General features: G+C 50.9%; 1 protein-coding gene across 1 annotated transcript in view; it reads left to right on the top strand.

Moving 5' to 3' along the window:
- M1AP (meiosis 1 associated protein) overlaps nucleotides 1-8,293 on the top strand; it is a 70,580-nt gene extending 62,287 nt beyond the window's left edge. The window contains exons 6-9 of the mRNA XM_074952093.1: nucleotides 651-792; nucleotides 5,260-5,466; nucleotides 7,651-7,809; nucleotides 8,109-8,293. Of these exons, the coding sequence (XP_074808194.1) occupies nucleotides 651-792; nucleotides 5,260-5,466; nucleotides 7,651-7,809; nucleotides 8,109-8,255 (655 nt within the window). The 3' untranslated portion in view covers nucleotides 8,256-8,293. The remainder of the gene's footprint in view (nucleotides 1-650; nucleotides 793-5,259; nucleotides 5,467-7,650; nucleotides 7,810-8,108) is intronic.
- The last annotated feature ends 7,236 nt before the right edge of the window (nucleotides 8,294-15,529 follow it).

The following is a 15,529-nucleotide window of genomic DNA, read 5'->3' as shown; positions in this document are numbered from 1 at the left end:
TCCAGCTTCTCGTCCACTGTCACCCCTAGGTCCTTTTCCGCAGAACTGCTGCCTAGCCATTCGGTCCCTAGTCTGTAGCGGTGCATTGGATTCTTCCATCCTAAGTGCAGGACCCTGCACTTATCCTTATTGAACCTCATCAGATTTCTTTTGGCCCAATCCTCCAATTTGTCTAGGTCCTTCTGTATCCTATCCCTCCCCTCCAGCGTATCTACCACTCCTCCCAGTTTAGTATCATCTGCAAATTTGCTGAGAGTGCAATCCACACCATCCTCCAGATCATTTATGAAGATATTGAACAAAACCGGGTTGTTGGGTTGGGTCCCCTCCAGGAAGGTGAGTGTTTAGGTCACTGGCACCAGGTGTGGGCTGAATCTCCTCCCCTGGGGCGTGGGTGTTTTAGGGCACTGGCACTGGGTTGGATCCCCCCACCTCCAGTGAGTGTTTAGGCCATTGGCACCGGGCGTGGGTGGGATCCTTTCCCCCTCACACACACCACAGTGTGTCTTTAGGGCACTGGCTCTAGGTATGGGTTACATCCCAGACCCTGCACCACCACTACATTCCGGGAGTAAGTGTTTAACAGTCAGTTTCTTTTGCTATGGGTAGAGCACAGTCAGTCTTCACCAGGTTGCTCTTTGTTTTTGCAGGGCTCTGAAGGCTGAAGGGGTTTGTGATTCAGTTCTGTTTGGGCTTCCCTTCATCATTAAACCTACGAGTTGTTGGCAGCTGGATTGGGATGAGCTGGAGATGAACCAGCACAACTTCCATGCTCTGTGTCACAGCTTGCTGGTGAGTGCATGCAAGCTGCGGTCTGCATGGGATCTGTGGTTGGGGCAAAGGCAGGCATCAGTCTGGGTGAAAAGATCCAGCCTGCTCCCAGAGAGCTGTCCCAAGGACCTGCAGCTTCTGTGTTTAGTCCACAGCTGTGACTGAGAGTTCTTCCAGAAGATGCACTGGAGCTATTCTACAGCAGATGGACGGAGATAGAGGGCTCTTCAGCCTAACAGACACAGGTATCACAAGTACCAATGGCTGGAAGCTGAAGATGACAAATCCAGATTGGAAATAAGACATACATTTTTAACATTTTCTAATCCTGGGTGTAATTTAAGAAAGGCGGGGAAAGTGATCCAGGCACCTATTATTGTGACCTCAATAGTATGCAAGGTTTTAGAACAAATTTTGAAGGAAAGAAAATTTAAAGACATGGAGGTAAATGGAAAATAGGATGAAATGCAACATGAGTTTACCAAAAATAGATCATGCTAGACTAACCTGATATCTTTCTTTGTTAAGATAACTGATTTCTTAACAAGAGAAATGCAGTAGATCTAATCTATCTGAACTTCAGAAAATCATTTGATACAGTGCCACATGAGAAATTATTAATTAAGGTAGAGAAGACAGTAATGAGTACAGGAATTGTAAGGTGGGCAAGAAGCTGTCGGAAAGGGAAATGACTACAGGCTGGAGAGACATTACTAGTGGAGTTCCTCAAGGACTGGACCTGGGACCGAAGCTGATGTAATATTTTCATTAATGAGAGCGGCACAAAAAGCAGGAGTGTACTAATGAACCATAGAAATGTAGGACTGGAAGGGACCTACAGAAGTCATCAAATCCAGCCCACTGTGCAGAGATAGGACCAAGTAAACCTAGACCAGTGTTTCTCAAATGCGGCCACCATGGCCGCTTGTGGCCACCAGGGACTTTTCTTGCGGCCACAGCCTCCTGGGCTGTGATTTGGGGGTGGAGGGACAAAGTAGTGGCACCTCCCCATCCCTGTTGCTCCTGGATACACCAGCTTGGTGTTGGTTGCTGGGGCCGCCAGCAAGGGTTGGGCCCTGCCCCCCTGGGAGACACCTGGGGCACAACACTGGAGGAGCAGGCAGCAGGTGAGTTCCCCACCTTCCCATGGGCGGTGGGGATCAGGTTTTGGGCTTCTGTGATAGCAGGGCAGAAGGCTCTGTCCACAGGACTTCAAGTTCCAGCCCCTCGCTGCCTCCCCTAGCCCCCCACTAACCCCTCCCATCGTCCCTGGCCCCCGCTACCTCCCCCGACCCCCAATCGAGGGCTTAATTTGTCCCCAGGCTTTCCTGGACTGGGTAAGTCTGCTGTGAAAAGTGATACTTTTATGTTTGTTAATATCAGCTTTCCTAGATTCATAGATTTTAAGGCCAGAAGGTAGCATTGTGATCATCTTGGCTGATCTCCTGTATAACTGAGGCCATAGACCTTCCTCAAAATAATTCCTAGAGCAAATCTTTTAGAAAAACATCCAATCTTGATGGGAAAGATGGAGAATCCACCAAAATCCTTGGTAAATTGTTCCAGTGGTTAATCACTCTCACCATTAAAAATGTATACCTTATTTCCAGTCTGAATTTGTCTAGCTTTAACTTTCAGCCATTGGATAGTGTCATACCTTTGTCTTCTAGATTTAAGAGCCCATTATTAAACATTTGTTCCCCATGTAGGTACTTGTAGACTTTGATCAAGTCACTCCTTAACCTTCTCTTTGTTAAGCTAAATAGATTGATCCCCTTGATTGATCTCCTGTCTATCACTACAAGGCATGTTTCCTAATCCTGTAATCATTCTTGTGGCTCTTCTCTGAACCTTCTCTCATTTTTCAACATCCTTCTTCAATTGTGGACACCAGAACTGGAAACAGTATTCCATGAGTGGTTGCATCAGTGCCATATACAGAAGATTCCCCTGTTTATGCATCCCATATTGAATAGTACTGGATCCAGGACTGACCCCTGTGGGAACCCACTAGATACAGCCTTCCTGTTTGACAGCAAACCACTGATAACTGCTCTTTGGGTATGGTCTTTCAATAAGTTGCGCACGCATCTCATAGTAATTTATCTAAACCACATTTCCCCTGATTTGCTTATGAGACTGTCATGTGCGACTGTGTCAAAAGCCTTACTGAAATGAAGATCTGTTGCATCTACTGCTCCCCACATCCACTATGCCTAGTGAACTTTGACAAATTTGGGAGGCATTGTCAATGCAGAGGAGGACTGGAATATCGTTTAGGAAGAAATGGATGACCTTGAGAACTGGAGTAATAGAAATGGGATTAAATGTAATAATACAAACTGTGAAGTGATGGGACTAGTAGGAATTTCTGCTATAAAATGGGGAAATAACAGAGGAGGAGAAAGACTTGGGTGCATTATGCAATCATAAGATGACTATGAGCCACCAATGTGATGCAGCCATGAAAAAAGGCAAAGTGAACTCCTAGGATGTATGAGGTGAGGTATTTCCAGTAGAGATAGGGAAACATTAATCCCATTGTACAAAGCACTGGTAAAACCTCATCCAGAATACTGTGTACAGTTCTGGTCATGCATGTTCAAAAAGATGAAATCAAATCAAAGCATGTGCAGGGAAGAGCTAGTAGGATGTGCAGGGGAATGGAGGCTATTTTGTGAGAGAAGACTAAAACAGCTTGCCTTGTACAGTCTAGCAAAATGAAGGCTGAGAAGGGATATGACTGCTCTCTATAAATCCATGACGGGGTTAACTGCAGAGAGGGAAAAGAGCTATTGAAGCTAAAGGACAGTGTTAGCAAAGAACAAATGGGGATAGACCGGCCATGAGTAAATTTGGGATGGAAATTAGAAGATTTCTAACCATCAGAGGAGGGAGGTTCTGGAACCGTATTCCAGTAGGAGTAGTGGGGACAAGAAACCAAATTGGTTTTAAGATGGATCTTGATTAGTTTATAAAACAGATTGTATGATGTGGGTTCCTGGTTTCAATGCCCCAGGGGGTCCCTGTCACTCCTATGTTCTCAATTAACCACTGGAACATAAGAACAGCCATACTGGGTCAGACCAAAGGTCCATCTAGCCCAGTATCCTGTCTCCCAACAGTGGCTAATGCCAGGTGTTTCAAAGGGAATGAGCGGAACAGATAATCATCAAGGGATTCCTCTCCCGTCACCCATTCCCAGCTTACCAATGGCTGCAGTAGATTCTCCATCACTAGAAACTTTCAAACCAGCTTGGATGTTTTTCTAAAAGATCTGCCTAGTTCACACAGGAATTAATTCAGGGAAGTCCTTTGGTCTGTGCTATGCAGGAGGTCAGACTAGATGATGAAAGTTGTCTCCTCTGGCCTTGGAATCTATGAATGAAGCAGTAAAAAGCAGAGTTCCAGATCCCAGCCTGGGGAGCAGAGTCTCTCTGATACAGTTGCTGTACAATTCAACAGCAGGGCTATTTTCAACAGTCAGTCTGGGTGATGGAGCCTGTTACAACCTGGCCCGCTACCACTCTGTATGGTGCCAAGTTGTGGGTGGATGTAATCACTTGGTCCTACATGCTTCTAAGCCAGTTGGGTCATGGCAGAGTCTAAACTCTGTTTCTAGCTCTGGGACTGTATGGCACACTCCTGGGCTCAGACCTCTTCTCCAAGACCCTCCTTTGCGACATGGGGCACCACTGCCCACTTGCCCTAGACCATTAAAACAGTGTTGGGAACCAGCCAAGCCCTCCCACTTGCTTACACACACGTTCCTGGAGCATCACTTAGGCCGTAGTGATACTGGTCTTCTATTTTAACTCCTGTGGAAGCAGCGCGGCAGGAAAGCGAGGAACACAGACTTAGAAAAGGAATTTCTTGACCACAGAAACTTTAATCTGAAAGTCCTCAAGAGTTACAGCTCTTTGGAAACAAAATAAAAGTCCTGCGACACTCCTTCTCCTGCTCTCAGCTCAGCCCTGAGTTTGGAGTTCATCAGAGTGTCACACTGGACAGAGCCCCTCCTGCCCTCTCTCTTTCCACCCCTTCTTACCTGTGGTGATGGCCAGCCCCCCTGCCCAGAGCAGAACCCCCTCTTACATAGCCTGTTCCATTGCCATGTGCACCATGGGGATGCTCCAGCCTCTCCCCAGTACTTGGCCCAGCTGTACCAATGTACCATTGGTTCTTAGGGGTGGGGCTGCAGCTGAGCAACACAGTCATCAATGGCTCCAGATTGCAGCCTTGTTGGCTTCTCTGTGATAGTCCTTCAAGGCAATGGCAAGCCCCTTTCCAGAAAGGGTGCTGTCTCAAAAGCAATGCAACTTTAGACTTGAGTTCAGCACCTAACACAAAATGGAGTTCATAATCTGACACAGATCTATCCCACTCTGCTACACAGCCCCTCAGCCCCTGCAATGAGCTGGTGCTGAGGGAAGCTGCCAACCCTGCCCTGGTTTCACTGATAGCATTGCTTCTGGCTTTTGATTTTAGAAAAGGGACTGGATGCTTTTGGCCAAACGTGAGCCACAGAGTGTGGTTCCAAGCTGGAGCATCACCGTGAATTCCTACTATGTTATCATCCCCTCTGACTCCTTCACGCTGCTCGTCAAAGCCATTGCAGTCAGAGAACTCCTGCTGCCATGCAATATCCCAGCTCTCCCTGCTGACCTTCCAGAGACAGCGCTCAGCACCATAGAGGCAAGTGACGAATGGCTGCACACAAGTTTAGATAACAAGAGGCAGTGCGGGTTCTGCACATACAGGATACCAGCTCACTAGCAGGGAATGGTACATCCAGACACAGACATGTCACCTATGTGCAAGGCATGCTGCGGGGGGCGGGGGGTGTGTGCGTATCCCTCCATTGGCTTGGAGTGCAAGGTCTTCACACCCTCTCACTTGCATTGCAGGTGCAGGCCTATTGACATGAATAGGATTAGCACAAATAAGTCATTCCCCCCATATTCTTCCTCCCCTCATGGGTTCAGGCTCCTACATTTCCCCAGTACATGTCCAGAAGCAGAGCTTTGCTTGTATTCCTGCTCTGCTTCAGGTGCATGGAATAGCTGGGAAACCCAGGGCCCTGCTCTTGGGTCCTGGCAGGTGAGCAAAGGAGGAAATGGGTATCTGACATTTTGGTTAGTTGCAGCTAAGAGCATTCAGGGCCCTCAGCAGGATTTAGAAAGGCAGCCGGCCTGAGCAGCAGAACTGTTCCAGACCAGTGGAGAAGCCCTGTCTGAAAACTGTGAAGACCTGTATATGAGAGGAGACACACGGAGAGGCCTGTGTCTGAACACCCATATGTGAGGGGAGCCAAAGGGCTGACAGACCGAGAGGCCTGTGTCTCAACACCCGTGTGAGAGGGGAGACGGAGAGGCCAGTGTCTGAATACCGTGTGTGAGGGATCTAGAAAGGCTTGTGTCTGATAGAGTGACCAGGAGTCTGGTTTTCAACCAAAACACCCCGTCAAAAAGCAGTTGACTGTCTGGTTGGTGGCTCCCTGCTAGCCTCAGCGTGGCTCCTGGCAAGCCTCCAGCATGTTCCCCCGTGGCCAATGGGAGCTGCAGGGGCGGCGCCTGTGGACAGGGCAGTGCGCAGAGTCGCCTGTCCGTACCTCCATGTAGGAGCCAGAGGGGGGACATGCCACTGCTTCCAGGAGCTGCTTGAGGTAAGCGCCGCCTGGAGCCCACCCCCTGCCTTGATCCCCCTACCGCGCACCGCACCCCTCAATCCCAACTCAGAGCACCCTCCTGCACCCCAAAACCACTCATCCTAGAGCCCACACCCCCATCTGGAGTCCTCACCACCCCCCCGTGTCCCAACCCCCTGCCCCACCTCTGATCACCCTCCTGCCCTCTGAATCCCTTGGTCCCACCCCAGAGCACCCTCCTACACCCCATATCCCTCATCCCAAGCCCCACCCCAGAATCTGCACCCCCAGATAGAGCCCTAACCCCCTGCCCCAGCCCTGAGCCCCCTCCCGTGCTCTGAACCCCTCAGCCCCAGCCCACAGCCCCCTCCTGCACCCCAAATCCCCCATCCCCAGCCCCACATCAGAGCCTGTGCCCTCAGCTGGAGCCTTGAACCCACCCCGCACCCCAACCCCATGCCCAACCCCAGAGCGCCCTCCTCCACCCAAACCCCTCATCCCTGGCCCCACCCCAAAGCCCGCACCTCCAGCTGGAGCCCTCACCCCCTCCCACACCCCAGCCTCCTCAGCCCGCCCAATGAAAATGAGCAAGGGAGTGAAGGTGGGGAGAACGAGCAAGAGGGAGAGGGGGAATAGAGTGAGCAGGGGGTGGGGCCTCAGAGAAGGGGTGGGTCAAGGGTATTCAGTTTTGTGCGAACAGAAAGTCGGCAAGTGGCAACCCTAGTGTCTGAACACCTTTGTGTGAGGGGAGCCGGAGAGGCCAGTGTCTGAAAATCCGTGTGTGTGAGGGGAGACGTAGAGGGCAGTGTTTGAACACCTGTGTAGTGTGTGAGAGGTGACAGACAGAGAGGCCGGTGTCTGAACTCCTGTGTGTCATGCTTGCTCAGGAACAGCAGATATGGTTACCAGGCCCAAAGGCAGAGAGAGAGACACTCCCAGGGGAAGTGACATCTGGCTCATTCTAAGTACAAGCGGTTCTCCATGTGGGGCAAGGGAAGGCCCAGATAAGGATCAGGCCCTGCACAATTTCCATCAGCTACTGTGGTGGACCCATTGGTTCCCTCTCTGCCCTGAATGACTGGAAGAAGTGCAGATCATTTAAGCAGGGAAGGAGGTACAGAAAGGAGGTACAAATCTTCACATCCATTTTCTGCCACTTCAGAGCAGGAAGCTGGATGCTGGGCACTCACGTGGTACCAGCTGGGACCTGTGTGTCACTTCTCTCTGAACAGAGTGCCTTGAACAGTCTGGAAGTGGAACCTAGATACAACCCCCTCCATGTGAAAAGCAACCTCTACAAATACCTGGTGAGCGGGTTCTCCAGACCCCAGTACCGGCAGCAGGCCCAGCCCAAGGAGCATCGCCCAGGAGAGCGGCATCACTCGAGACAGGTACAGATCTTGCCCGCTGGTTGGCTTGGAGAAACCCCACACTGCCTGAGCACTGACCAAGCAGCTGAGGTGCTGAAGGCACTGAGCAGGCATGATGTTGGGAGGGAGGTGGAAACAGGTAGAGGATGTGTCCTCATTGTGCACAGGCCCGCCTGCTGCTCTGGGGTGATATGCAGGACCTTCAGTCAGCTCTCACAGGTGCAGTAAGCACAAGCTCACAATAGCTTTTGACACAGCTATTGCGGCAGCTCCCCCTAGGCCTCCGGGGACAGTACTCACTGTGTGTTCCTTCATTACAGCACCAGAGCAAAGCCAAGGCCATGGTAGCTCCCCTTCCTCTGGCTCCCCCGCCATCCAAAGCATTCAGATCATCTGCTGCAAGGAAGGACGCCTGTGAGCTCTCTCTCTTCTCCAATGAAGACGATGAATTCCTGGGGGGCATGTAATGACAAGGGCCTTTCTCTACTACAAGCCCAAGTGTTGAGACACCCCACACACACACGCCATCCTACCCTGGCGCACACGCACAGCAGGCCCCACTCACACATTCATGTCACTATGCACTCACAGCTCAGCCTGTTGCTGGGCCCAGTGCTTGCCAAGCACCACGTGTGCCAGCACAGGACAAGGTCAGGCAAGCACTGGGTCTGCTTGGCCTTGCTGTGAAAGGCGCTTCCCACCATTCATTCTCTTGTTGTTCTACGGTTTTGTTAGTTGCTGAGACAGTCTCCAGGGAGCCTGCTCTGCAGGGGCCCCTCTCTGGCCATGCTACCCCATTGCTACGCCCCACAGCGCCTCCCATTCATGTCAGTGCAGCACACAACACCACATGGCCTCATAGGATGGATTCTGAGAACAAACATGCACATGCTGGCATAAAATCCCGAAGCCCAAGGACCAGGATTTGCATTCTAATGCAGGGAAGAGATCTTGGGGAGAGCAGTGACCACAGGGCTCCATGCAAAGGCCTGTGAGCATGCAGAGGAGCTACCTGGAGGCAGCTTGTGGGCTAGTCCCTGCACAAGCTGCAATACCGAGCAGCCGTAGCCCTGCCCAAGCAGGCTCCTTGAGCTCCCTGAATGAACAGTGGTGGTGAAACGGGTTACAAGTTTTCTATGAGGTCCCTTGAGTCCCAGGGCAGCCCCACACCTCCCCCCGAGTGGCACACAGCCAATTGCAGGTTATCTAACACACCACCGTGATCAGAAGCACTGGCCCATGTCTTACACCACAGTCCCCATGAGTCAGCAGCAGAGACTGGTGGTGCCCTGGGCTATAACCCCTGCTCCCAGGCCACTCCAGCTGGGAAAGACCCCTCCCTCTGTGCCCCTCTGAATCCGCTAGGGCTGGGCTGCAAATGGACAATGACGGAACCACAGCCTACCGGTAGTCATCTCCCTGCACAGAATCCTGGCTCTGGGGCCAACGGGATGGTGTGGGATTTCCCTGAGACCTTCTCCCCAGTACACAGCTAGGGGCTAAGTCCACCAGAATTTCAGCTCAGATGCTAGTTAGCAGTCCCTGCCAGAGCAGATGCTGGGGAGAGAGTAACTCCCTGTCCTAGCAGGGAGTTGGCCAGAGATTTGTGTTTATTGGACTTCATGGTGGTTTCCAATTGGGGCATTACTGGGGTACCTTGCATGGCCTTCTGAGCACCCAGGAGCAGTTAGAGCACTGTGTACAGTCCAGAGCGAGTCTGAGCCTCCACGCTTTTATGGTTCAACAATAAAATTATTTAGCATAATGACACCTACATTGCCTGTTGTGGATAATTTGCATCTTACAGAGCTTTTCTACCCTCGTCCTTACTCCCTCGTCAGATGGCATCAAGTGAGGGCGGCAGGGTCTGTGCAACGCCATGCACAGTGGGCCTCAGGAAGCAGGGAGAGCTGATAACACTAGGGTGTGCTGCAGAGCCTTTATACTTCTGCAGCCAGGTGCCATGCCAGTAGTCAGTAGTTGACCTTGCCGGCCATCTGTCTCCCTCCCTGCACAAGCCAGGCTGGGGAAGAGCAGATGCTGCAAGGCCAGTGCCTCTGACGCAAGCAGACTCTGATGGAATTGCCATTAGCCTGAGCTGTCCTATCACAGGAGCAGCCAGTCCAGCCCCTCAGCAAGCACCAAGCAGCCAATCCCACCCTGGCTCAGGCTTAGCTGGAAATGAGTGTGTTTCTGGGGCGAGGGTTTGGCCTTTTAAGAGCCTAAAGCTTAACACAGCAAAGGTCAGGCCTGGCCCTCCTCTCAGTGCTGTATGGCACTGGCTGCAAGAGGCTGTGCCCCCCAACCAAAACCATGGCAAGGATCTCATTGTGTTGCTTCCTTCCGAATGCAAGGTAGGGCATGTCCTCCAACAGCTGCTCCCCCGCATCCAAATCCTGTGTTGCTGTGACCCTCCCCCTTCAGTTCACACCGCACTTTGTGGCAGGAACCAGCTCCCCTCTGGCTCTCTGCAGCTCTCGGCCCCTCTTGGGTGCTACAGGGCAATAGCCCAGGCACCAGCTTGAGTGCTAAACTCTGCCTGCTCAGGGCAGACCCTGTGACAGCACGTGTAGTGAGGGTAAGGGGTCTGAATATGCCAGCTCCACAGGGAGGTTGGAGGATGCAGCAGGAGCATGAAATTCAACAAAGATAAATGCAAGGTGCTACTCTTAGGAAAGAAAAACCAAATACACATACACAGAATGGGGGGAAACGAGCTTGACAGCAGCACTGCTGAGAAGGATCTGGGAGCTGTGGTGGATCACAACCTCAATGTGAATCAGCAATGCGATGTTGTTGCAAAAAAAGAAAATGTAATTTTGGGTTCCATTAACAGAGGCATCGCATGCAAGTCACAGGAGAGGAAAGTGATCAGGAACAGTCAGCATGGATTCATAGAATATCAGGGTTGGAAGGGACCTCAGGAGTTGGGCAAGTCATGGCTGACTAATCTAACTGCCTTCTACAACGAGGTAACGGGCTCTGTGGATGAGGGGAAAGCGGTGGACGTGTTGTTCCTTGACTTTAGCAAAGCTTTTGACACGGTCTCCCACAGTATTCTTGCCAGAAAGTTAAAGAAGTATGGGCTGGATGAATGGACGATAAGGTGGACAGACAGCTAGCTAGATTGTCAGGCTCAACAGGTAGTGATCAATGGCTCCATGTCTAGTTGGCAGCCGGTATCAAGTGGAGTGCCCCAAGGGTCGGTCCTGGGGCCGGTTATGTTCAATATCTTCATAAATGATCTGGAGGATGGTGTGGATTGCACCCTCAGCAAGTTTGCAGATGACACTAAACTGGGAGGAGAGGTAGATACACTGGAGGGTAGGGATAGGATACAGAGGGACCTAGACAAATTGGAGGACTGGGCCAAAAGAAATCTGATGAGGTTCAACAAGGACAAGTGCAGAGTCCTGCACTTAGGACGGAAGAATCCCATGCACCGCTACAGACTAGGGACCGAGTGGCTCGGCAGCAGTTCTGCAGAAAAGGACCTAGGGGTTACAGTGGACGAGACGCTGGATATGAGTCAACAGCGTGCCCTTGTTGCCAAGAAGGCCAATGGCATTTTGGGATGTATAAGTAGGGGCATTGCCAGCAAATCGAGGGACGTGATCGTTCCCCTCTATTCTACACTGGTGAGGCCTCATCTGGAGTACTGTGTCCAGTTTTGGGCCCCACACTACAAGAAGGATGTGGAAAAATTGGAAAGAGTCCAGCGGAGGGCAACAAAAATGATTAGGGGACAGGAACACATGACTTATGAGGAGAGGCTGAGGGAACTGGGATTGTTTAGTCTGCGGAAGAGAAGAATGAGAGGGGATTTGATAGCTGCTTTCAACTACCTGAAAGGGGGTTCCAAAGAGGATGGATCTAGACTGTTCTCAGTGGTAGCTGATGACAGAACAAGGAGTAATGGTCTCAAGTTGCAGTGGAGGAGGTTTAGGTTGGATATTAGGAGAAACTTTTTCACTAGGAGGGTGGTGAAACACTGGAATGGGTTACCTAGGGAGGTGGTGGAATCTTCTTCCTTAGATATTTTTAAGGTCAGGCTTGACAAAGCCCTGGCTGGGATGATTTAGTTGGGGATTGGTCCTGCTTTGAGCAGGGGGTTGGACTAGATGACCTCCTGAGGTCCCTTCCAACCCTGATATTCTATGATAGGAGGTGATGGTATCACTCTACTTGGCACTGGTCAGGCCTCAGCTGGAGTACTGTGTCCAGTTTTGGTCACTAACGTATAGGAAGGATGAAGAGAAACTGGAAAGGCTCCAGAGGCAAGCGACAAAGATGATCAAAGGGATGGAATGCAAGCCATATGAACAAAGACTGAAGGAATTGGGTATGTTCAGTTTGGAAAAGAGGAGCTTAAGGGAGGACACGATAGCAGTTTTCATAAACTTGAAAGGCTGCCATAAAAAAGATGGAGAAAAGTTCTCTTGCGCCATGGAGGGCATGATAAGAGGCAGTGGGTTCAAACTACAGCATAGCAGATTTAGATTAAATCTCAGGAAAAACTTCCTAATGGTAAGAAGAGTAGGACAATGGAACAGACGCCTAGGGAGGTTGTGGAAGTTCCTGCACTGAAGGTTTTCAAAAAGAGGCTGGAGAGCCATCTGTCTTGGATGGTTTATATACAACAAATCCTGCATCTTGGCAGGGAGTTTGACTAGATGACCCCTGCGGTTCCTTCTGACCCTACAGTTCTATGATTCTAGGAGCTCAAGACACCCATTGGGGGGAAGGGGGGACATGCAACCAGCTGTCCAGTGGTCACTTCGGTCACTGCCGAACCCCCGGTAAAGGCATGCTGGGACAAAGCAGTTTTTCCTTGCAAAAGGGTTAGTAAGGAGCAGGCACCACCAAAGGCAGGGGCCCATTGCACATTGTGTAGACTCAGTGCTGCTCCCTCAAGCTGGGAGTTACAGTGATCTCTCCAATGACTGTCTTCCCCACCCTAATGCTGTTCGTCACACAGGGAGTAAGAAGGATTTAGGTTCTATGCTATCCAGGGTTGCCAGGTGTCCGTTTTGTTTTTTTGTTTTTTTAATCAGAACACCAGCACTGACCAGGCCGTTAAAATTCTGGTTGGTGGCGCAGCAAGACAAGGCAGGCTCCCTGCCTGCTGTGGCTCCTTGTAGCTCCCAGAAGCAGCTGCATGTCCCCCTTCCGGCTCTGATGCATAGGGGCAGCCAGGGGGCTCCACATGCTACCCCTGCTCCAAGCACCGTCTCCGCAGCTCCCAATGGCCAGGAACCGCAGCCAATGGGAGCTGCTGGGGTGGCACCTGCAGAAAGGACAGCACGCCAAGCCACCTGGCCGCGCCTCCTTGTAAGAGCTGGAGAGGGGACATGCCACTGCTTCCAGGAGCTGCTTGAGGTAAGTGCTGCCCGGAGCCTGCACCCCAACCCCCTCCTGCGCCCCAACCTCCTGCCCTGATCCTCCTCCCACCCTCTGAAACCCTCGGTACCAACCTGGAGCACACTCCTTCACCCCAAGCCCCTCAGCCCCACACCAGAGCTCACACACCCAGCCAGAGCTCTTACCCCCCTCCCCCCGGACCCCAAGCCCCTTCCCTGCCCCGAGTCCCCTCCCATAGTCTAAACCCCTTGGCTCCACCCCTAGCCCAGAGCCCTGGCCTCACCCCAGAGCCCACACTCCCCGCCAGAGCCCTCAGCCCCTCCCACACCCCAACCCCCTGAGCCAGCCCGGTGAAAATGAGCAAGTGAGTGAGGTTGGGGAGAGAGAGTGACAGAAGGAGGGGGGACGGAGTGAGCAAGTGTGGGGCCTCAGAGAAGGGGCAGGGCCTCAGAGGAAGGGCGGGTCAAGGGTGTTCACTTTTGTGCAAGTAGAAAGTTAGGAACCCTAATGCTATCAACAGCAGCTCGGTCTAGCTCTGACTCGCTTCACTAGACCCAGCTATAGCCCTAAACACAAGGGGAAGCAGGTGCAGTGCTACTGCAAAGGTCATGGGCCCCTGGGGAGACAACTGCAGTCAGTTGTGGAGGCTGGGTGCTATCCTAACTCAGATAAGGAAGCATTAGAAAGCCTTGATGTGCTAGGACAAAGTCTGAGTGCATCCAGGCTGCCCACAGTTGAGGCTTCTGAGAAAGCATCCAGCTCCTGGCTACTCATATGGTGCTGTGATAAGAGGAAAGTGGGTGGAGGAGCTGCCAGCTCTGGATCATTTCTGCTGCAGAAATAAAAACAAATCTCACTCTGTAAAACCTGGTGTTAGCCCTTCTTCCCCCTTACACTCCAAGACATGTTCCTCAAGTAAAGCAGCTGGCTACCTTCAGCATGACCCTAAGTTCCTTGGTGCAGGGTCAGCGTCTCCTTTCTCTCTGCAAAGCACCCAGACCACATGTTCAGAGAGAATCATGGCTGCTGGCCCCATGAACAACTGCACCAGTGGGCTGCAAATTTCAAACAGGCTGCTAACTTTTTTGGCATCTTTGGAACAGGTTATTTCTCCCACAGACTGAGCAGAAATTAGTTGAAGTGGGAGGAGGCAGAAGCCACTTCCTACCATATTTTAATTTTAACTAGGGCTGAAGTAGCTTTAAATAGAAGACAGGAAACCAGACTACGTATATGCAACTCAGGACCGTGCTCCCAGGCTCAGAGTTTAGCAGAGTTCTCCTGCGTACAAAGACAGAAACAGCTCTTACAACCATACAAAGGGAAACCAATGCCTCCTCTAAATGAGACCTGATGGAAAAATCTGCAGAGCAACACTCCTGCCACTGATATAGAGTCATAGACTCCAAGGTCAGAAGGGACCATTACTATCATCTTCTGACCTCCTGTATAACAGGTCAGAGACCTGACCCAAAATAATGCCTAGAGCAGATCTTCAAGAAAAACAGCCAGTCTCAATGTAAAAATTGTTAAGTGATGGAGAATCCATCTCCCCCCTTGGTAAATTGTTTCCATGGTTAAATACCCTCACTGTAAAATTACACCTCATTGCCAGGCTGAATTTGTCTAACTTCAGCTTCCTGCCATTGGATTGCATTATACATTTCTCTGCTAGATAGAAGAGTCCGTTACTAAATATTTGTTCCCCATGTAGATACTTCTAGACTGGGATCAAGTCATCTCTTAACTTTCTCTCTGTTAAGCTAAATAGATTGAGCTCCTTGAGTTTTTCACTATAAGACAGGTGTTCTAATCCTTTAATCATTCTCATTGCTCTTCTCTGAACCCTCTCCAATTTATCAACAGCCTTCTTGAAATGTGGACAGAAGAACTGGATGCAATATTGCAGCAGTGGTCCCATCAGTGCTAAATACAGAGGTAAAATAACCTCTCTGTTCCTACTCTCTACTCCCATTTATGCATTCCAGGCTCACATTAGCTCTTTTGGCTACAGTGCCGCACTGGGAGGTTGTGGTCAGCTGATTAACCACCATGACCCCAAATCTTTTTCAGAGTCACTGGTTCCCAGGATAGAATCCCCCATCCTGTATGTATGGCCTGCATTCTTTGTTTCTAGATGTACACATTTATATTTAGCCATATTAAAATACAGTGTTTGCTTGTGCCCAGCTTACCAAGCGAGCCAGCTTGCTCTGTCCAGTGACCCATCCACTCCATTATTTACCACTCCCCCAAGCTTTGCATCATTCTCTCATAACGAAGATGGGACTTGGCCAAGGTACCGCAGGTCCCTGCTGTAACAAAGAGTACAGGGAAAAGGGCCAGCCGTCCCTCCACTCAGCAGAGTCCAGTGGCTTCC

Source organism: Natator depressus, chromosome 4 (genome assembly GCF_965152275.1).
Source record: "Natator depressus isolate rNatDep1 chromosome 4, rNatDep2.hap1, whole genome shotgun sequence".
Lineage (NCBI taxonomy): Eukaryota > Metazoa > Chordata > Testudines > Cheloniidae > Natator > Natator depressus.
This window is presented reverse-complemented; position numbering and strand designations above follow the sequence as displayed.